Source organism: Aquarana catesbeiana, linkage group LG02, assembly GCF_042186555.1.
Source record: "Aquarana catesbeiana isolate 2022-GZ linkage group LG02, ASM4218655v1, whole genome shotgun sequence".
Taxonomy (NCBI): Eukaryota; Metazoa; Chordata; class Amphibia; order Anura; family Ranidae; genus Aquarana; species Aquarana catesbeiana.
This window is the reverse complement of record NC_133325.1, coordinates 590,127,833-590,151,412: the sequence shown is the minus strand read 5'-3', so window position 1 is coordinate 590,151,412 and position 23,580 is coordinate 590,127,833. Positions and strand designations below refer to the sequence as shown.

Sequence of the window (23,580 nt, the reverse complement as noted above, 5' to 3'; positions counted from 1 at the left end):
GCCGAAAATTGCTGAACATAAACAGGTGTGAGTGAACTCTACACCGCGCATGCGCAATTAACATGACATTCTACCAAACTATGCCCCGCACACTTCCGATGCTCGTGCTACTCTGCAAGGAGAGTATATTATTACTGTTATATCGTCTAAACAAGGGGCGGGTCTATTATTATTGTTATATCGTGTAAGCCTTAATTTCTTTAAACACGCCCCGCAAACAGCTCTGCCCATTCATTTAAAATTCCACCTCTTCTGTAGCCATCCGCCCCTTACACGATATAACAGTAATAATAGACCCACCCCTTGCAGAGTAGAACGAGCATCGGGAGCGTGTGGCATCGTCTGGTACAATGACATGCTAATTGCGCATGCGAGGTATACAGCTCACTCACAGCTGTTTATGTTCAGCAATTTTCCGCAGCTCCATAGTCCTTCATTCTGCGCAAGCGCTGTGCCTGCGCAGTACAGGGGGGTCCTTATCCGCCGGGCGGACCTTTCCCGGCAGAACACCGGTGTAACGACATATTCCACCCATCGCAGTTTGCTACGGAAGTGAAGTCCCGTCACCGCCATCTTGCTACACCCCATACTCGTCCACAGTAAGGATACACTAATAAGGGGGAAAGCGGACATGTTGTTACACCCACCGGAGTTTTGCATTTTACACGTATTTATAACAGTAAAGTCAGTAAAGGCAGTTTATATAGTGAAATGCAGGACTTACAACTCCGTCTGACTACTTAGATCTTGAATTTTAAAAGCAGCGTCAGCCCTGCTCATCTCACAGGTTTGCTAATCTGACAGAAGTTCGCTGCTTTTAAAATTCAACATCTAAGCAGTCAGACGGAGTTCTAAGTACTGTATTTCATGATATGAACTGACTTTACTGTTATAAATACGGGTAAAATGCAAAACTCCGGTGGGTGTAACAACATGTCCTTAGTGTGGACGAGTGTGGGGTGTAGCAAGATGGCGGTGCCGCAACGTCACTTCCATAGCAAATTGCGATGGGTCGCCGAATATTTCGTTACACCAGCTTCTATTCTGGTAAGGTAAGACTAAACACTAGTCTTCCTATACTGTATACAGTGGGGAGATGTCTGTGGATATTAGAGTGGAGGAGATGTCTCTGGATATTAGAGTGGGGGAGATGTCTGTGGATATTGGAGTGGGGGAGATGTCTGTGGATATACAGTGCAGAGATGTCTGTGGATATTACAGTGAGTGGGGGAGATGTCTATTACAGTGGGAGAGATTGTGGATATTACAGTGAGTGGGGGAGATGACATGGATATTACAGAGGGGACTCGGAGATTGTGGATATTACACCTGTAAAATAAGAAATTATTCACTTATCTCTCCTTCTGCCAGAACCACCAAATGCAGCTCCATACATTATCGTAACCTGAAAGGAAAAGTAGAGCCAAGGATCTTCTTCTGTGGGTCCTACTTCTCCTGTGAGCCACAGGAGTGCACTGAGTTCTGCACTCCTGTGTCCCGTATCCAGCCAACAGCAGGTTGAAGTCCACTGTCAGCTGATGTCACGCAGAAGGTAATTCCTTAACTTCTCTTTGAAGTCTGTTGGGAAACAGACACTTCCAGGAGCATTGATCTCCTGGGTTCCCTTCAGCTCTCAATGATTCCTGCTACTGACCTCCATGTCATCACTGTCTCCTGTGGTGAAGGTCCCAAGGAGAAATCATTGAGAGTTGTAGGGAAGCCAGGAGATCAACACTCTTGAAGGTGTCAGTCTTCCAAAACACTTCTAGGGACCATCACTGAAGAAGGAAGTGGTGTTCAGTGGTATTCCCTGTCTTCTTTTACATGTACAGCTTGCCATGAAAAATTTGGTATAGCCACGGTGTTTAAGTTAGATTTTTACCATACCAATATACAATATACTGTAGAGGCACAATGAAAACATATATTCTGCAATGCAATATATATTATATTAATTGATTTATTAATTATTTCATTTTTACTTAACTTTCAGGTTCAGTGTATGACATCAGTGGCTCTGAATGTTGTTTATCAACCGGGGATTTGGTAAAAGTTATTGGAAGGGAATTGCAGTCTGTTAGTCTTGTAAACATAAAGACTGGAAAGAGCCACACACTGCCCAATAACTTTCAAGGTAAGATTAACTTATTGATTGATTGATTGATTGATTGATTTTTCCTTTACTTACAAAACATATATATAAAAGAAAATTTTGGATTTTGCAGATACATGTTGAATCTGAGTAAAGACAGAACTCCTGATCGGCATATGTTTTGCAGATTTTAAACGGAGAACATTAAAGTTACAAAATGGAAGGGAATATTAGAGGCCTTCAGCAATTTATATTTTCTGTGTTCCAGCAATACAGAGAGACAAGTGTTCAGAAAGCAAGCCTGAGTCTCATATCGCATTGTCCATGTGAAGTAGGCAGGCAATATCCAAATTAACAAACATCTGAGATGACACAGAGATGAAAATATGTCTTCATTGTTGATACTCTCTCAATTATAATGACTAGATCAAGATTATCAAGCAGGGAATACATATTTATCATCTACATAAATAATTAAAAACACCATGTAACAGGATGTTAGTCTCACATTGTTCTCCTCTAGTGAAGTTTGTGGAGCAGTTCTCACTTTCTAGCACTAGATGTCCCAACCCATCCTTAGTTTCTTAATTTTAATTATGTCTAATGGGTTAGTTTACTGTTACAAAAACTGCCTATGCAGGTAAGGGTTGATTGTAGATAAAAACAAACTATGCAGTTCTGACTCAACCCAGCTTTCAGCTGCAGCAGGGAGAGCCATACAGGGGATTGGTACCTGTAATCCCCCCTGCAACTGAACCGTCCAATACCCAGCTTTGGTGCTTCCGTCTGTATACAGCTTCCTCCAGTCTGGACCCAAGAACCAGGTATTTGTCAGGAACCATGAATCAGATGGAGACAGAAAATGCAGTAAAAATCACACCATTTACATAGCTCCCAACAGTTCTTGATTTCGAGGGACTGTCCCTGATTTAGAGCAATGTCCCTCTGTCCCTCTTTCCCCCTCATTTGTCCCTTATTTTGGTCTGATCTATATAGTTGTATATAAAATGCACTTTTTATCTTTCAAAAAGTGTTTCCCGGTGCTAAACATTTCATCCAAATTCTAAACTGCTGCATATATCAATTGTAAAAAAACCAATATAAAGGAATAGTAGTGGTAAAAAAAAGTCCTTGTGGATTTAATAAACCTTTTTTTGGTTAATTCTCCTTTAAGGGGTGTGTGCCAGGGGGTGTGTCCTATGCCTACATACATTTGCAAGTAGGTGTCCCTCATTTTCATCTCAAAATATTGAGGGGTATGCATTTAATATAGTGGTAAAAATTGTACGGGTGTAAGGGTTACATTTTTCGTCTGATTCCTTCCTTGCACAGCCGGCTAGATTTGGCCCTATTAGCCATAAGCATTGCTGGATCCCACTAAGGGTCTTTTTCCCATACACACGTTGGACGTTCTTGCAGATCTGCTGGCCCCATACATATTTGGAGTATAGGCGTTTACCTGGCCCTGCTCAAAGAATTTGAAAAAATATTTTCACTTAACATTCAAACTTTTGAAAACTCATCGCTCACCTAGATCGTGGGTATATACAACAATGTAGTCCAAATGAAAATAGAGAAATTTGTTCTCTTATGTGTTACGTCTTTGAACCTTGGCCCTGTCCTGAAGAAGCCTAACGGCAAAACGGGTAGACACACAAGGGCTCACTGCACTAAAAACACAGATGCATATATGTTATGGTTTTTACCCTTTTTTGAAGACAATGTTTGTAATCTATATTTTTCTAATAAATTTGATTGTTTATATTGTTTCCTTCTCCATTGTTTCCTGGCCCATAAAGTCCGCCTTTGGGTAATACTTTCAGTAGTACCCCTTTTTGTTGCTTGGAACAATGAGGCCCTCCATCAAGGATGAGACAGCAGCCCGAGATATACCCACTGAGCTGGAGAAGTTGATCATGTTTGCCATCCTCATTGACTCCAGACTCAGAGAAAGACTCTCTTTTAAGGAGCGCTTGTAGAAGCCTTCTGTACGTTTGCCTCCGAGCTTTGCAGTCCCACCCGTGCCTCCCTCACCTCCCATGCCTCCTGGTACCGAGGCGGTCAGTGAAGATGAACCCATGCACTTGGGCTTCAAGCGTCTCTCTGCGGATGAGAGAACCTTTAGGAGGAGGGAGAGATTGTGCCTTTATTGTGGCCAGGCAGGTCACTATTTGAAGTCTTGTCCTACATGTCCAGGGAATGCCCGAACCTTGAGGTCCTGTCATGGACAGATCTTAGGTGGCTTTGTTTCATCCCCAGTTATCCAGAAGGATAAGCCCCTGGTTTTGGTCACCCTTTCTTGGGATGAGTCGTCCATCGAGATACAAGCTCTAATCGACTCTGGGGCTGCAGGCCTGTTCATTGATGCTGCCTTTGTATCGCAGCGCTCGATTCCACTGCAGCTGCGTGACACTCCACTTGCCATTGAGGCTCTTGACGGGAGACATCTACAGCCTGCCCATGTGACTCACAAGACGGTTCCGTTGTCCTTGGCCGTAGGGGCTCTTCACCATGAGATAATCCAATTCCAAGTTATTTCCTCAGGTTTCCACTGGTTATTAGTTATCATTGATTACAGAGGCACAACCCCTCTTTTGATTGGCTCCATGCTGAGGTTCTCTCCTGGTCACCACAATGCAGTGAGACATGCTTCCAGAAGGTAGCCAAGGTCCTGTGCACCTCTTCACTCTCCTCCCTGCCGGAGTACCGTGATTTTAGCAATGTCTTTGACAAAGGTCAAGCCAGTAGTTTGCCTCCACACCAGCCGACCCAATTCCGTTGATTACAGAGCTATTTAACCGCCTCAAGGGAGCAACAGTTTTCACAAAGCTTGATTTGAGAGGGGCATACAATCTCGTAGGGATTGAGGGCCACGAGTGGAAAACTGCATTTAATACTAGAACAGGCCATTATGAGTACCTTGTAATGCCTTTTGGCCTTTGTAACGCCCCGGCAGTTTTCCAGAAATTGATTAACGATGTCCTCCGAGAGTTGTTGCAGTTATGTGTGGTGGTTTATCTCGATGATATCCTCATATTTTCCAAGTCCCTGGAGAGCCACCACACAGATGTCTGTCGTTTGCTTCAGAAACTAAGAGAGAACAATCACAGGGTGCCGTGACGAGGCCTTGCAGCTTTCACATGTGTTTGCAAATGTGTGCTAACTAAACCCCTACTTTTAACAGACGGTTAGACAGGTTCATTTTGTTGGTCAGCAGACTGGTTGGTGAGTTGAGCTATGGAATTGTTTTTTTCTTACATGTATATGCCCCTCCATGTGCTCCTTGCTGTGAACACAGTTTTTTGTTATTGTTCGTATATATGGTCCAGGGACACACTGGGCACCATTGTGCTCTTGCTGGGTGTCCAGTGTGCTCCTGTTCCTTTAAGGGGACTTGGACTGCCTCCAGGCTCACCCGCCCCACATCTATTCATTCCATGTATGTGCTTCCACTGTGGAGACACTTATAAATTTGTAGTGTTAGGACTGCAAGCAACACAGGGTGCCGTGACGAGGCCCTACAGCTTTCACATGCGTTTGCAAATGTGTGCTAACTAAACCCCTGCTTTTAAGAGACGGTTAGGCAGGTTCATTTGGTTGGTCAGCAGACTGGTTGGTGAGTTGAGCAATGGAATTTTTTTTGTCTTACATGTTTCCTCCACTTCTAAGTTGGAGTCGGTTCCGGTTCCTATGATTCCTCCTGATCGTATTCTGGCTACGGTTCGCACCAGTCTTACTTCTCCTTTGGGTGACAAAATTCTTGCTGCTCAGGTCCATGCTCCTCCTGAGAAACCTTGTGACCGCTGTTTGTCCCGGAGAGTCTCCATATTGCCGTGCTCCAGACTTACCATTCTCCCAAGGCAGCTGGCCACCCTGGGAAGAATCAACTCATTTGGGCCATTTCCCAACAATTCTGGTGGCCTAGTCTACGGGCTGATGTAACTGCCTTCATAGCTGCCTGTTCTGTGTGTGCTCAGAGTAAGACTCCACGACACCTTCCAGTGGGCCTCCTACAACCCATACCCAATGGAGAGAGGCCCTGGACCCACCTGTCTATGGATTTCATTGTGGAGTTACCCAACTCCCAAGGCAACACTGTTATCCTTATGGTGGTTGACCGGTTCTCAAAGATGTGTCATTGTATTCCACTTAAGAAGTTGCCCACTTCTAAGGAACTGGCTTCCATTTTTGCTCAGGAGATCTTTCGCTTACATGGGCTACCCAAGGTGATTGTCTCGGACAGGGGTAGTCAGTTTGTCTCCCAGTTCTGGCGATCCTTTTGTGCGCAGTTGGGAATTCAACTTGCTTTCTCCTCTGTGTATCACCCGCAGTCTAATGGGGCTGCAGAACGAGCCAGTCAGTCCTTGGAGCAATTCCTACGTTGCTATATTTCTGACCATCATAACAAGTGGTCAGACTTATTACCGTGGGCAGAGTTTGCTCACAACAGTGCCTTGAATTTTGCTTTTGGATTGTCCCCGTTTATGGTGAATTATGGTTTCCAACCTTCCACGTTGCCTGACTCATTTGTTCCGCAGAGTATTCCTGCGTTAGAGGAGCATCTCTGTGATCTTCCTTCCACTTGGGCCAAGTCCAGGAGGCTTTGCGTCATGCTAATGATATGTACAGACTCCATGCTGACCACAGACGCCTGCCTGCGCCTTCCTACCAGGTTGGGGACAGGGTCTGGCTGTCATCTCGCAACCTCCGACTTCATGTTCCCTCACTGAAGTTCGCACCTCGGTTTATTGGGCCCTTCCATATTCTTCGCAGAATTAACCCAGTGGCTTAAGCATTAGACCTTCCTTCTAATATGGGTATTTTGAATGTATTTCATGTCTCCTTATTAAAACCTTTGGTCTGCAGCCATTTTACCACCTCGGTGCCACGTCCTCACCCTGTGCAGGCAGAGGACTATGAGGAGTATGAAGTACAATCCATTGTTGATTCCAGTAGGTTCCGTGGGCGCATACAGTACCTGATGCATTGGAAAGGTTACAGTCTGGAGGAATGCTCTTGGGTCTCATCCTCGGACGTACACGCCCCTGTCCTCCTCTGTGATTTCCATAGACATTTTCCCCTCAAGCCTGGTGGTCCTCCGAGGGGGAGGGGTCGTTGAGGAGGGGGTACTGTCAGGGCTGGGTTCAGCCCTTCCTTCTCTGAGCTGGCCACTCAGCTGTCGGCTAATTGCCAGCTCCCATCTCTCATCACAGTTACCCAGCTGTAGTTGATTCTGGGCATCAGTCCCGCCTACTTATAGCCGTCCAGCTCACTTGATCTCTGCCTTCGCCTTTGTCAACATCACAGAGACTTTCTCCTGCGTTCCTGTTGAAGACTTGCTCGGCTGACATCCCTTCTTGCTCCTGATCCTGCTTGCTGTACTACTACGTTCATCTCTGGCTCTCTGACATTGGCTTGACTGACTACCTGATCCGGTTACTGAACTTTGGCTTGTTTTGACCACGCTTACTCTGTTTACCTTTTTATTATTATTATTAAACAAGTGTGATTTAACTATACTTCTGTCTCGGTCCAATTCATGGTTCCTGACACTAATTAACATGAACTAATTAACAAATAGCCATGTAAACCAGCTTAGGTGACTGTTTGGCACCCAACCCACAACCATGTAAACACAGTACATTACACATTAATAGAAGCATAAACACATAACATCCCACAATGGCCCCATAACAAGGTAAAGTGATCACAATATTAATCACATCTCTAAAAGATGATCAGACAGACAGAAACAATAGGTGACTAAACTAACAATGGCAATGCACACCTAGGAGGCACACAATGGGAGAGACACAAGCTTGTGTAATCTGTCCACTAGACTAGTCATCAGATGACAATGTTTCAGCAGTCTGATACAGTGACCCATTTTGTGGCCAATAACTTGCATATAAGCCTTCAAAATGGGGACTTTTGATTTTTCAAATTCAGGTCCTATAGACTTCAATGGGGTTCGGGTTCTGAACTTTTGAGATGTTCGAGAGTTTTGGCGCCAACAGAACCGAGGGGTGTTCGGCCCAACTCTAATATTGGATTAACATCAGGTTGAGTTGATGCCTAGATTCCAAATGACATAGGTTCACTTACATGAAAATCTGACACTCATGCAGTAAACGCAAATGTAATCCAGATCATTGTTGGAATCTGGTAAATTGGGTTACAAGGATAAAGCTTTGTCTTGTTCAGGTACATCCTATAACAGGAAGTACCTGAACAAAGATCTTCATAGCTGGATCACCAGGTGTGATTTTAATAAAAGTTGTTCATTTAAGAAGATTAAAAAATATTTATAAATTATATTTACATGTTAACACTTATAATTTAGTGATTAAGTTCTAGTTTACAGTTTGGCCTTTCTCATGATTTTTTTTAGGCAGACCTGATCAGAAGGTCTATACATTCCTATAGACAGTTGAGTGTAAATGGACTTGTGTCTGTTTATATCTGCCTACATCCGGGTCTGATCTGGTCTGCTAAAATAAAATAGAAGGCCGATCTAGTTGGGTGTAAAACAGACAGTGGAGTCCATAGAGCCGCCCATAGAGCAGAGTGTGCTTTGTCCGAGTCCGCTCTGCAGAAACTGAGCAGACGTGGACCTGTCATTCGCCTGCTCTGCTCTGATCAACAGGGGATCTGTGAGCTGCTCCCCTGCTTATCAGAAAGGAATCGGTCCCGTGTGAAAGGGGCTTTACAGTCAAGAAAATCTGCATGCAAGCTAAACTTTTCTGAGTCTCTATAATCCATGTATGAGGACAAAAGATGACACAACAAAGAATAACAATTTAGACAGAAATTTTCACAAATCCTCCTGTCACTCTTATTTAGGGTTTTTTTTTTGTATCATTATTCTGTGGTAGTATTTACTAAAACTGTTTTCATAAATGAACATACCACTGAGCTAAGATCACATTGGGTGAGCACTAACATTCCAAGTGACATTGCGTTCACTTAAATGAGCAGCTTGGCCACTTTTAGTCTTCCCCAGACGTGCACGTAGCAGCATCACAGGGCAATTTGGTTAGTTGATGGGCAATGTACTGCATCTTCTGTGTCTTTTTTACTCAAAAAGATTAGAGAGAGGGCCATAGGGCAGCATATTTATTTTTTATGTCTAATCATGCACTTATCTAAGGAAGAGCCCTGGGGCCATCATAAAAAGAAAATACAAAATTATGAGTTTGAAATTTTTTTTTTTTTTTTTTTTTACAGAATTCTGAGTATAATTTTTTTTTTTACAAAATTCTGAGTTTGAAAGTCAGAATTCTGAGTTTGAACTCAGAATTGTAAGTTTAAAAAAAAAAATTCTACATAATTCTGAGATTGAGGCCCTGTTCACACCTATGTGAATTAGATGCGCGTTTCCCCGCATCTAATTCGCATAGCAGGAGAATGTGACTGGCTCCCTGTGGAGCCGGTTCACATATCTCCGGGGCGGCTGCGGAGCGCACTGCACAAAAACGCTGTGCATCTTTGGCTCTGTCTCAAGGCCGAATTCAGGCATAGAACCGGCTCTAATTCGTCCCTGAAACGGGGAACAGGGACGCACAGCGCTCCTGTGCAATCCGCAGCGTGTTATAGTGTGAACCCGGCCTAAAAGTCAGAATTCTGAGATTCAAAGTTTATCTCAGAATTCTGAGATTTAAAGTCAGAATTCTGAGATTCAAAGTCAGAATTCTGAGATTCAAAGTTCATCTCAGAATTCTGAGATTTAAAGTCAGAATTCTGAGTTTCAAAGTCAGAATTCTGAATTTATAAATATAGAAGTCTCTATTAGGAAGATTTTACGACCAATGAGCAATAAGGTAGTAACACCCACAGACCATCATTCTGCAGACATACGTGTCTTCTGCTCTGTATATGGATATGTAAATCTATCTTAGTTACAGCACACAGTATAGGGAAGCAGGCAGTGCTGGGTTCTCTGGTTCCTCTACTGTATTAGTAGTTCCTCGGTTTGCTGTCTTATCCTTCTTCTCTGTCATCTGCTCCAACATAAAGAGCCATGCTGAAAACCTGTGTATTGTGTGTGAGCGGGGGGGGGGGGGGGGGGGGCACAGCTTTCATAGATAACAGAACACAATGGCCAGCACAAATGTGCACCCCAACTTGTAGGAAACATTGCACTATTGCCCATACATGAGGGAATGGCTAGAAGGCAGCAGGACAATGTGTGTCTATGGTCATAATGGATTGATCATAGCAATTATTTGTCTGGACTGATACAGTTGTTTCACAAACAATTAACCTCATATCAAACAAAAACAGTTAAGATCCCTTAAGTGATAGCATAGTGGTTCTAGTAACAGGCTTATAGTGTTGAAGGTTGTGGGCTCTAATCCAGTTCAGAGCACATTTCTTAGTTATATATAAATATTTTTTCAATATATTGATTTTATATTAAACATATTTTAAAATATGAGTTAGTGAGGGCTTAAATTGTATTTTATTGATATATCCAAATTGATTTCAAGGTATATTAACAAAGACATATTGATAAAATTGTTGTATAAGCTGACTACTATAAATTAGAGAGTAGGGATTTTTTTACAAATCTGTGTATATATTGGGATGATTTTGGTGACATGGGGCCAGTTCTCAATTTCAGGAGACTGTCCCTGGAAGCTGCATAATAACCATCATATCTCACAACTTAGCCCTGGGCTCTGCACTATAAGGTAATCTGTGAGTGTGTACTACAATGTACATGCACACGCCAATATCTCCCCTTCACTGATTAGCTGCAGTTTATCCCCACTTTCACGGATGCAGCGCCATTTTCTTCTTAGCTACACCATTGACACAGGGAAATTTTTTCCAGCTAATGACACCACCAATGCAGGGTAATTTTTTGCTATCCAATGACGCCACGATGCAGGGTCATTTTTTCCATCCAGTGACACCACCGATGTAGTGTCATTTTTTTCCATCCAGTGACACCACCGATGCAGTGTCATTTTTTCCATCCGATGAAACCACCGATGCAGGGTCATTTTTTCCATCCAGTGACACCAGTGATGCAGGGTCATTTTTTTTTCCATCCAGTGACACCACCAATGCAGGGTAATTTTTTCCATCCAGTGGATGGAAAAAATGACACAGAAACCAGACTTCTATTTTACAAGTGATTGTGGTGAGCAGGCACCAAAGAGTCTGAGCCAGAGGTGGTGAAACTGAGTTTCACCAAGTTCCCCCTGAAAAAAAGCCCTGGGTACACGACATGGGACCCTATGATTTTGAAAGACAGCTCTGTCTTTAGCAATGACCAATATAGTTCTCAGTGACTCTAGCAGTGATCAGTGTAATGGCACCGAGTCCCAAAAATATATCCGTGAGGATGACTATAGCCTACTTTCATCTCAGTCTCCCCAGCAGAGATAGGACAAGCTCATCCAGTATCCAGGGTGAAGTTTGCAAACTGTGCCTGCTCCTTCCTCTCAGGTGGGGATTTTGGGAAAAAAAGTGGCATGCAGAGCAAAATACTGCATCGGTGGTGTCACTGGATGGAAAAAATTACCCTGCAGAGGTGGTGTCACTGGATGGAAAAAAATGACCCTGCATCGGTGGTGTCACTGGATGGAAAAAAATGACCCTGCATCGGTGGCGTCACTGAATGAATAAAATGACCCTGCATCAGTGGTGTCACTGGATGGAAAAAATGACCCTGCATCGGTGGTGTCATTGGATGGAAAAAAATTACCCTGCATCAGCGGTGTTATTAGCTGGAAAAATATTTCACTGTGTCAACGGTGTAGCTAAGAGGAAAATGGCGCTGCATCAGTGCCAGGGGGGATAAACTGCAGCCAATCAGTGAAGGGGAGATATCGGCATGTGCATGTACATTGTAGTACACACTCACAGATAGGGATGAGCTTCGAGTTCGAGTCGAACCCATGTTCGACTTGAACATCGCATGTTCGACAAATTGTGTGTATACAGTGTATGTACACACTGTATTGTATTCACACACTAGATCCATTCCTGTTATTCTCTTCCTACTGACAGACAGGTGTTTTTACAGTATTTACAGTTAGTGTACTGTGTCCTCTGCACAGTGTGCACTTAAAGCTACCTGAAGAAAATTGGTGGTGTTCTTCTGATCCTATTAGTACCATAGGCAGGCAGCTACAGTATTTACAGTTAGTGTACTGTGTCCTCTGCACAGTGTGCACCTAAAGCTACCTGAAGACAATTGCTGGTGTTCCCATACTAATAATACTACAGGCAGGCAGTTGATTCTGCTAGCTGCAGTATCAGTATATATATATATATATATATATATATATATATATATATATATATATATATATATACATCCCAGTTTTGTGCAGCTACATCTCACTGCAGGCCATTAGTATGTCTGGAAGGCCAACAAAGAGAGGCAGACAGTCAGAAGCCAATAAAAGAGGGCAAGCAGGCTCTGTGTCTAGACAACAGTGCTGGTCGTGGAGATGGTGCACCCTCATCAGCACGTGGCCGTGGGACACGCGTGTCCTTTTATTCGGCAGCTGGCCATGTTGAGCCGCAACATGCAGAAGACTTGGTAGAGTGGATGACCAAGCGGTCCTTAACCTCCTCATCTTCTCTCACCCAGGCTCAGGGTACTTGGCAAAGCAGCTGCCAACGCGGCCTCTTCCCTCGGCTCAATGGCATCAGTCACTCCTTCCCTAGCCCCACCAAGTCCCCCGAACTGTTTGACCACAGTGTTGGGTACATGCTTCAGGAGGATGCCCAGCATTTTAAAGGCTCTGATGATGGTACCCAGCTAGAGCAAGGCAGTAACGTGCGCCCAGAGAGAGGGGGTGCCCAAGAAGGACAGAAATCTGGCAGTCATGTTCCCCCAGCTGCAGCATACTGCCAGGTTTGCTCCAGTGATGAGGAAGGGGGGGGATGAGGAGGTCACTGACTCCACGTGGGTGCCTGATAGGAGAGAAGAGAGGGAGGCACATCTCCAACGAGGCAGGATGCCCTCCAGGGGCCAGCTTAAGGGTAGCACACTGACTGCATCACACCGCAGAGCTCAGGGTGATGCAGTCGGCGCTGCTGTCTCTGTGCGTTATTCCAAAAGTTCTTTGGTGTGGGCCTTTTTTGAGACAAGTGCATCAGATCCTACCGCTGCTATTTGCAACATATATCTCAAGCGTATCTCGCGTGGCCAAAACATCACCCGCTTGGGCACCACATGCTTGACCAGACATATGTCGACCTGCCATGCAGTTAGTTGGCAAGCGTATCTAAAAGACCCACACCAAAGAACAAAGCGGACCCCTCCTTGTTCCTCATCAGCTGGGATCTCCAACCCCACTATACCTTCAGTCCTCTCTGAAACCTGCACTGAGAGGAATGATGGGGTAGCATTAGGTGTGTCACAGCCAAGTACTTGTGGGAAATCTGCTATCGGTACACCGACGTCAGATTGTACCAGGCAACCGGGGGGGGGGGGGGTGTTCGGCTCATTCCTACTCACAAGTAGGGTTGAGCCGAACACCCCCCGGTTCGGTTCGCACCAGAACTTGCGAACGGACCAAAACTTTACACGAACGTTAGAACCCCAATTGAAGTCTATGGGACTCAAATGTTCAAAATCAAAAGTGCTCATTTTAAAGGCTAATATGCAAGTTATTGTCCTAAAAAGTGTTTCGGGACCCGGGTCCTGCCCCAGGGGACATGCATCAATGCAAAAAAAAGTTTTCAAAACGGCCGTTTTTTCGGGAGCAGTGATTTTAATGATGCTTAAAGTGAAAAGAAAAGTGAAATATTTAAATATCGTACCTGGGGGTGTCTATATTATGCCTGTAAGCTGGCGCGTGTTTCCCGTGCTTAGAACAGGCCCTGCACAAAATTTAATTTTTAAAGGAATAAAAGTCATTTAAAACTGCTTGTGGCTTTAATGTAATGTCGAGTCCTGGCAATATGGATGAAAATCAGTGAGACAAACGGCATGGGTACCCCCCCCACCCCCCAGTCCATTACCAGGCCCTTTGGGTCCTGTAGGGATATTAAGGGGAACCCCTCACCCAAATGTAAAAAAGGAAAAGCGTGGGGCCCCCAGGCCCTATATACTCTGAACAGCAGTATACAGGCGGTGCAAACAGGACAGGGACTGTAGGTTTGTTGTTAAGTAGAATCTGTTTGTAATTTTGAACTGGTACATTTTTAAAGTGTAGCTCCAGCCAAAAAATCTATTTTAAGCTTTTGGGAAAACATAGGGAAGGGTTATCACCCCTGTGACATTTGTTTTGCTGTCTGTGCACATCTTCAGAAGATTTCACCTCACTTTCTGTCCCAATGACAAATGTTTTTTGACAGTTTGGGGTTTTTAGTGAAACAAGGATTGGTGATAAAGCATCAGTGGAGAGGAGAAACGCTTTTCCCATATTAACTCTTACAGGAGAGAATTTCCCTTCCTAGGTGTAGATTTCATCTCACTTCCTGTTGTCTCCTTCCGTTTGCAAGTAGGAGTCGTTTGTAAGTTGGATGTTTGAAAGTAGGGGCCTGCCCTATATACTCTGCAGAAATTGGGGCCTTAGGTGTTGGTGTTACCACAACACTGTAAGCCCTCACAGGGCCCTGCTGTGAAATATTAGATCAAGAATTGTAATTACATGCCCTTGTTGACCAGGGTCAGAAAAATTGGCCCTTTGGTGATGGTGGTGGTGGTGCTGGTGCCACAACACTGTAAGTCCTCACAGTTACTCTTGGTGGACGCTGGAACGGGCCCTACTGTGAAATATTAGATCAAGAATTGTAATTACATGCACCTGTTGAACAGGGGCAGAAAATTTGGGCCTTAGGCACTGGTACCACAACACTGCAACCCCTCACAGATACTCTAGTTGGAGCGCAGGAATGAGCCCTCCTGCAAAATATTGCATCAAAAATTGTAATTACACGCCCCTGTTAAATAGGGGCTGAAAAATTGGGCCTTAGGCACTGGTGCCACAAGACTGCAACCCCTCACAGATACTCTAGTTGGAGCGCAGGAATGAGCCCTGCTGCAAATTATTGCATCAAAAATTGTAATTACACGTCCCGTTAAACAGGGGCTGAAAAATTGGGCCTTAGGCACTGGTGCTGGTGCCACAACACTGCAACCCCTCACAAATACTCTAGTTGAGCGCAGCAACGAACCCTCCTTGCAAAATATTGCATCAAAAATTGTAATTACATGCCCCTGTTAGACAGGGGCTGAAAAATTGGGCCTTAGCCACTGGTGGCAGCGCCCAGAACCAAAAATATTCTTACAAGCTATCAGCATGATCATTGAGGAGGAAGAGGATAGTCACTCAGCATAACAGGATAGTCACTCAGCATCAGCATAGGGAGTCTTGAAGGAATCTGGCATTTCAAAAAAAATTATTCAGTTACATCAGCATCAGGTGCTTGGTATCTGGTGGTGATCCAAGACTGATTCATTTTTATGAAGGTCAGCTGATCAACCGAATCGGTGGACAGGCGCACCCTGTGATCGGTTACAAAGCCTCCAGCAGCACTGAATGTGCGTTCCAAAAGAACGCTGGATGCAGGACAGGCCAGTAGCTCAATTGCATACTGTACAAGCTCTGGCCAGTGATCCATCTTCAAGACCCAGTAACCCAGAGGATTTTCGGTGGGAAAGGTGTCCAAGTCAGATCTTGCCCTAGGTATTCCTGCACCATGTAAAACAGACGCTGGCGATGGTTGCTGGAACCGATCATACCTTGGGGCTGCGGACAAAAAAATTGTCTGAACGCATCGGTCAGATGGCCACCTTCTCCACCGCTCCTTCTTTGACTGACCGAAGCCTCAGCAACACGTTGTCCAGGAACAGGAGTATGTAACCTCCCAGTCTCTGGAAACGCATTGCACAGACCTTTCTGCAAGGCCTCCCGGAGATGTTTCATCCTCTGTTCCCTCTGTGACGGCAAGATAAAGTCTGCAACCTTACCCTTGTAACGTGGATCAAGGAGGGTTGCCAGCCAGTAACGATCCCTCTCCTTGATACCACGAATACGAGGATCCTTCCGCAAGCTTTGCAGGATCAGGGAGGCCATGCAGCGTAGGTTTGCCGAGGCATTCGGTCCAGAGTCCTCTGGGTCACTAAGGACGACATGTTCCGCAGCCACCTCCTCCCAGCCACGTACAAGTCCATGGGTTTCTTGGGACTGTAAATGATTCCTTAAAGACTGCTGCTGATGCTGAGTGCCAGGCTCCACCTCCATGTTGACACAATCCTCCACCTCCTCCTCCTCGTCCTCTTCCTGTGTGATCGGCAGGCACGCAGGAACACTGTCTGGATAAAGGGGGCCTTGAGAGCTAAGGAAATCCTCCTCTTCCTGCCTCTGTTCTGCCTCAAGTGCCCTGTCCATTATTCCACGCAGCGTGTGCTCCAACAGGTGGACAAGAGGGACAGTGTCACTGATGCATGCACTGTCACTGCTCACCATCCTCGTGGCCTCCTCAAATGGTGACAGGACAGTGCATGCATCCCTGATCATGGCCCACTGACGTGGGGAAAAAAAACCCAAGCTCCCCTGACCCTGTCCTGGTGCCATTGCAGCATGGCCAATGTTGAGTTCCACCTGGTGGGGGGCATGTCACAGATTAGGCGGTTCTTGGACAGGTTAAATTCCTTTTGGAGGTCAGCCAGCCGAGCACTGGCATTATAGGACCTGAGGAAATGCACACAGACTTTCCTGGCCTGCCTCAGGACATCCTGTAAGCCCGGGTACCTGCCCAAGAACTGCTGCATCACCAAGTTAAGGATGTGAGCCAAACAGGGCACATGGGTCAGTTGTCCCAGATGGAGGGCGGAGAGGAGGTTGGTGCCATTGTCGCAAAGCACCATTCCTGGCTTAAGCTGGCATGGCGTCAACCACCTCTGAACCTGCCCCTGCAGAGCTGACAGAATCTCTGCCCCAGTGTGGCTCCTTTCCCCCAAGCACACCAGCTCAAGCACCACATGGCATCTTTTGGCCTGCGTACTTGCGTAGCCCCTTGAACGCCTACGGAGCACCGCTGGTTCCAAGGACAAATCAGCACAGGATGAGGCCATGGAGGAAGAAGAAGAGGAGGGGGTGGAGGAGAGAGGTGTGTCAGAATCACCAGTAGTAGCATTTTGGAGGCGTGGTGGCGGAACAATCTCCAACACTACTGCACCTTGTCCTGCATCCTTCCCAGCTGCCAGCACAGTCACCCAATGCGCCGTAAAACGTAGGTAACGGTGGAAGGGGGCAGAGTCTACCAACTGAAAAGGTAGCAGTTGAAGTGCTAGCATTTTTGCCAAGCAAGCATTTAACCGCTGGGCATGTGGATGGCTGGGAGCGAACTTCTTTCTGCGGTGCAGCAGCTGGGGCAGGGAAATTGCCTGGTACAATCTGACGTCGGTGTACCGATAGCAGATTGCCCGCAAGTACTTGGCTGTGACACACCTAATTCTACACCTTCATTCCTCTCAGTGCATGTCTCAGAGAGGACTGAAGGTATAGTGGGGTTGGAGATCCCAGCTGATGAGGAGCAAGGAGAGGTCCTCTTTGTTCTTTGGTGTGGGTCTTTTAGGTACGCTTGCCAACAAACTGCATGGCAGGTCAACATATGTCTGGTGAAGCATGTTGTGCCCAAGCGGGAGATGTTTTGGCCACGCGAGATATGCTTGAGACATATGTTGCAAATAGCAGTGGTGCGATCTGATGCACTCGTCTCAAAAAAGGCCCACAACAAAGAACTTTTGGAATAATGCTCAGAGACAGCAGCGCCCTGCACATGCGGAGCTCTAAGGTGTGATGCAGTCAGTGTGCTACCCTTAAGCTGGCCCCTGGAGGGCATCCTGCCTCGTTGGTGATGTGCCTCCCCCTCCTCCTCCTCCTCCTCTCTCCTATCAGGCACCCACGTGGAGTCAGTGACCTCATCATCCCCTCCCTCCTCATCACTGGAGCAAACCTGGCAGTATGCTGCAGCAGGGGGAACATGACTGCCAGATTGCTGTCCTTCTTGAGCACCCCCTCTGTCTGGGCTCACGTTACTGCCTTCCTCTAGCTGAGTACCATCATCGGAGCCTTTTAAACGCTTGGCATCCTCCTGGAGCATGTACCCAACACTGTGGTCAAACAGTTCGGGGGACTCCTCAGGAGGACATAGTGGGGCTAGGGAAGGAGTGACTGATGCAACTGAGCCGAGGGAAGAGGTCGCGTTGGCAGCTGCTTTGCCAGACAAAGTACCCTGAGCCTGGGTGAGAGAGGATGAGGATGGCTTGGTCATCCACTCGACCAAGTCTTCCGAATGTTGCGGCTCAACATGGCCAGCTGCCAAAAAAAAGTCCAAGCGTGTCCCACGGCCACGTGCTGATGAGGATGCACTGTGTCCACGTCCAGCACTGTTGCCTCTAGACACAGAGCCTGCTTTCCCTCTTTTATTGGCTTGTGACTGTCTGCCTCTCATTGTTGGCCTTCCAGACATACTATTGGCCTGCAGTGAGATGTAGCTGCACAAAACTGGGATGTATATATATACCAATTATACTGCAGCTAGCAGAATCAACTGCCTGCCTGTAGTATTATTAGTATGAGAACACCTGCACTTGTCTTCAGGTAGCTACACTGTGGGTGCAACTGTGCAGGGTTACACAGTACACTAACTGGAAATACTTCAAGAGCCTGCCTGTGTTGTTAATAGTATCAGAAGAAGCACACAAGCACCTGGCTTCAGGTAGCTATACTGTAGGTGAAACTGTGCAGGGTTACACAGTACACTAACTGGAAATACTTCAAGAGCCTGCCTGTGTTGTTAATAGTATCAGAAGAAGCACACAAGCACCTGGCTTCAGGTAGCTATACTGTAGGTGTAACTGTGCAGGGTTACACAGTACACTAACTGGAAATACTTCAAGAGCCTGCCTGTGTTGTTAATATTATCAGAAGAAGCACACAAGCACCTGGCTTCAGGTAGCTATACTGTAGGTGCAACTGTGCAGGGTTACACAGTACACTAACTGGAAATACTTCAAGAGCCTGCCTGTGCTATTAATAGTATCAGAAGAAGCACACAAGCACCTGGCTTCAGGTAGCTATACTGTAAGTGCAACTGTGCAGGGTACACAGTACACTAACTGGAAATACTGTATAAACACCTGCCTGCCTGTCAGTATATTAGGAAGAGAATAAGAGGAACGGATCTAGCTAAACTGAATACAGTGTGTGCATATATATATATACACACACACACATACATACACACACACCACCTGGGATGCATATATATATATACACAATACACTGCAAGTGCAGCTTACTGACTCGACCTGCCTACTCTATCTAACTTAAATCAAATGACACTGTCTCTCTGTCTATCTATCTCTCTCCACCGCAACACACTACACAGGGCCGACGTGCAGGCGACCTTATATGGTGTGGGGCGTGTACTAAACCCCCTGAGCCATAATTGGCCAAAGCCTCCCTGGCTTTGGCCAATTACGGCTCTCTGTACACAAGGTGCTGTGATTGGCCAAGCATGCGGGTCATAGTGCATGCTTGGCCAATCATCAGCTAGCAATGCACTGCGATGTTGCAGTGAATTATGGGCGGTGACGCGCCACTCGAATTTGGCGTGAACGGCCCATAACGTTCGTAATTCGGTGAACGACCGAACACACGATGTGCGAGTCGAACATGCGTTCGACTTGAACACACAGCTCATCCCTACTCACAGATTACCTTAAAGTGCAGAGCCCAGGGCTAAGTTGTGAGGCATGATGGTTATCATGCAGTTTCCAGGGACAGTCTCCTGAAATTGAGAACTGTCCCCATGTCACCAAAATCATCCTAATACATACACAGATTTGTAAAAATAACCCGACTCTCTAATTTATAGTAGTCAGCATATACAACAATTTTATCAATATGTCTTTGTTAATATACCTTGAAATCAATTTGGATATTTCAATAAAATACCATTTAAGCCCTCACTAACTCATATTTTAAAATATGTTTAATATAAAATATAATATATATATATATATATATATAACTAAGAAATGTGCTCTGAACTGGATTAGAGCCCACAACCTTCAACACTATAAGCCTGTTACTCAAACCACTTTGCTATCACTTATGGGCTCTTAAAAACTGCTTTTTATCATAGGCTTGCCTACAGGGTGTGCTGGGGGTGCCTAGGCACTCCCTAATCCACCCCCCATGTGCATTAGCATTATCCAGGCGCAACACCAGGTGGGTGATTAGGGGTGCCAGTAGCCAGTGCAAATGCCCCCATTATATTAAAGGCAAGGTTCAACTTTAGGAACACGTTACACCTGTATTTAGGGTGTAACGTAATATGCTCCCAATCAACTGCCTGCCACCACCAGAGCCTCTTCCGTTTAGGGTGCACACCCTAATGTAATAGGCGGCACACACCTATGCTTTTTATGTTTGATATGAGGTTAATGGTTTGTGAAACAACTGTATCAACCCAGACAAGTAATTACTATAATCAATCTGTTATGACCATAGACACACATTGTCCTGCTGCCTTCTAGCCATTCACAATTCCCTCATGTAGGGGCAATAGTGCAATGTTTCCGGCAAGCTGGGGTGCAGAGCTGTGCTGGCCATTGTGTTCTGTTATCAATGGAAGCTGTGCACCCCCACTCACACACGATACACAGGTTTTCAGCATGGCTCTTTATGTTGGAGCAGATGACAGAGAAGAAGGATAAGACAGCAAACCGAGGAACTATTAATACAGTAGGGGAACCAGAGAACCCAGCACTGCCTGCTTCCCTATACTGTGTGCTGTAACTAAGATAGATTTACATATCCATATACAGAGCAGAAGACATGTATGTCTGCAGAACGATGGTCTGTGGGTGTTACTCAGAATTCTGACTTTTATTCTCAGAATTGTGTGGATTTTTTTTCTTAAACTTACAGTTCTGACTTTCAATCTCAGAATTCTGACTTTCAAACTCAGAATTCTGTAAAAAAAAAAAAAAATTTCCAAGCTCATAATTCTGTATTTTTGTCTTTTATGATGCCCCCAGGGCTCTTCCATACTTATCCTCAGCTTAACTTAAGTTCAAACTTTTTTTTATTAGTTTTGAATAAAGTAAAAAAGGTTAAAACCTGTAATGCACTGTACACACGATCGGACTTTCCAACAACAAAACCATGGATTTTTGTCCAAAGGATGTTGGCTCCAACTTGTCTTGCATACATACGGTCACACAAATGTTGGCCAACAATTACGAATGTAGTGACGTACAAGATGTACGACGGCTGATAAAAAGGAAGTTCAATAGTGATGTGTGATTCCGAGCATGCGTGTTTGTACTTTGGACTTTTGTCCAACGAACTTGTGTACACACAATCAGAAAATCCAACAACAAAATTTGTTGGCGGAAAATTTGAGAACCTGCTAGCCAACATTTGCTGGCGGAAAGTCTGACAGCAAATGTTCGATGGAGCATACACACGGTCTGACTTTCCGCCAACAAGCACATATCCAACATTTGTTGTCGGAAAATCCGATCGTGTGTATGGGGCATAAGGCTTTAAACGCTCTCTGCTTCCATTTGAGAATTTTTTTCTGTCAAATTTTAAATGCTGCTTGTGTACTTGTTGAATTCATTTCCCTTGCCCACCAAGGGGTTTTTCTACATCAACAGTTAACTGAAAATGGTGAGCCACCTGGCTCCCTTGTACAGTAACAATGCTGATTTTCTTACCAGTTCCCCTCTCCCAGCTCACCTAGTTCTTTCTGCTCATTCAGCCTTTGGTCGCAACGCCCCACTGCACAGCCCAATCCTGGATAGAGGTTCTCCTGACACCACGATAGGAGCTGACCTTACTCCTGGGACCATACCTCCTGTCTCCTGGCTGGGGCACCTCTGACTCCAAATTGGGTGCCCTGAACTATCCTCAGGCTTGACTATATAATGAACCAGCACACCTGTGTACTCACACAGGCTGCAAGGCATCCAGTAAAATTTGGAAACCAGATTGAAGGTTCTGTCCCACCCAAAGCACTTTAGAACCTTCAAGCTCCAGGCCAAATCCAGGTTTACGGAAACCAGATAAAGCCAAAAACACAGCTTTCTTTGCTCAGAAAGTCTGGAACCTTGCATTAGGCCCTAATGTGAATCCTGTGTAATTTTCTCCTACATTTTCACAGTGACAGGGCCTTGCATTGTCACAGCACATATAACAAATAAAAAAAAAATAGAGAAAAACTTACCTCATTAATGTGAAACCTGGGCTTCTTTTTTGCATTATTGTTTCCTATAACTCCCCCACTGACCTCATTGCATTTGGTGTAGATTTGGGTGGTATGGATTTGGGGCAGTCCAAACAACTAAAATAAAGGGTTTTAGCTAAAGTTTACATTGGTCTAGTTTGGAGTAATGTAAGTATGCATGTGCCATATCTATCCGATTCCTGTGGAAGCAGAGAATCACTGTTATGTCGCATACACACGAGCGGACTTTACGGCAGACTTTGCCCGGCGGACAGGATTTCGTCAGACAATTCGATCATGTATGGGCTCCAGCGGACTTTGTTTTCTCAAAAGTTGGACGGACTTAGATTTGAAACATGTTTCAAATCTATCCGAAGGACTTGAGTCCAGTCGAAAATTCCGCTCGTCTGTATGCTAGTTCGACGGACAAAAAGCCACGCTAGGGCAGCTATTGGCTACTGGCTATGAACTTCCTTGTTTTAGTCCGGTCGTACGTCATCACGTACGAGTTCAACGGACTTTGGTTGATTGTGTGTAGGCAAGTCCGTTCATTCAGAAAGTCTGTTGAAAAGTCCGCCGGGCAAAGTCTGCCGTAAAGTCCGCTCGTGTGTATGCGGCATTATAGTTACTGCTACTGCAGTGATCATCACAAGCTACTGGGTCCTTTGTTGAGTGGCTGCCCTTCTGCATAGTGACCACAGGGGATCCCTTGCTCAGCGTGGTCAACATTCACAGAACACTTTGGACTTTTAATCAATGAAAAGTGTCCCTAGACAAGGTGAAGGGGGAGAGGGGGGGTATTAAAAAGTTTAAGCAACTTTACCGCAGCTAACTGGATACCTTGGATACCTTTTAGACATATTATTTTCAGAATACAATACTCTGGTGCAGTATCCAATAAATATCAATGCATTACAAGAGTAAAATATATTCAGATTATTTAGCTTAAAGCAGAACTTCAGTCATTTTTTTTAACTTTCCATTTATTAAATCCTCTGCCCTTGTTGTTTTAACCTTGGATAGTAAAACATTTTTTTTTCTGCCAGAAAATACCTTATACAGCCCACTTCCTGATTCTTGTCTGGTAAAAAGCCTAGGCTTATGACATCATGCACAGCTCTCTCTCTTTCTCTCTCTCTCTCTTCCTCTCACTCTCGTGAGAGTTTGTCAGGAAGGGAGGGGGGTGAGTCATAAGAGGGCCAATGAGAGCTGCAGAGCTGGAGGTGTGCCTCTGTGTAAATCCAGGAAGTAAACAGGCAGCAGCTTCA

At 45.2% G+C, this 23,580-nt stretch overlaps 1 protein-coding gene across 3 annotated transcripts in view; it reads left to right on the top strand.

Annotated features, from left to right (window-relative positions):
- Positions 1-23,580, top strand: part of THEMIS2 (thymocyte selection associated family member 2) — a 184,899-nt gene that overhangs the window by 39,035 nt on the left and 122,284 nt on the right. For all 3 annotated transcript variants that reach the window (XR_012241733.1, XM_073616257.1, XM_073616256.1), the window contains exon 2: positions 1,994-2,134. Coding sequence is in view for 2 of the 3 variants with exons in the window: in XM_073616257.1 (XP_073472358.1) it covers positions 1,994-2,134 (141 nt within the window). In the remaining variant the exon portion in view is untranslated. The remainder of the gene's footprint in view (positions 1-1,993; positions 2,135-23,580) is intronic.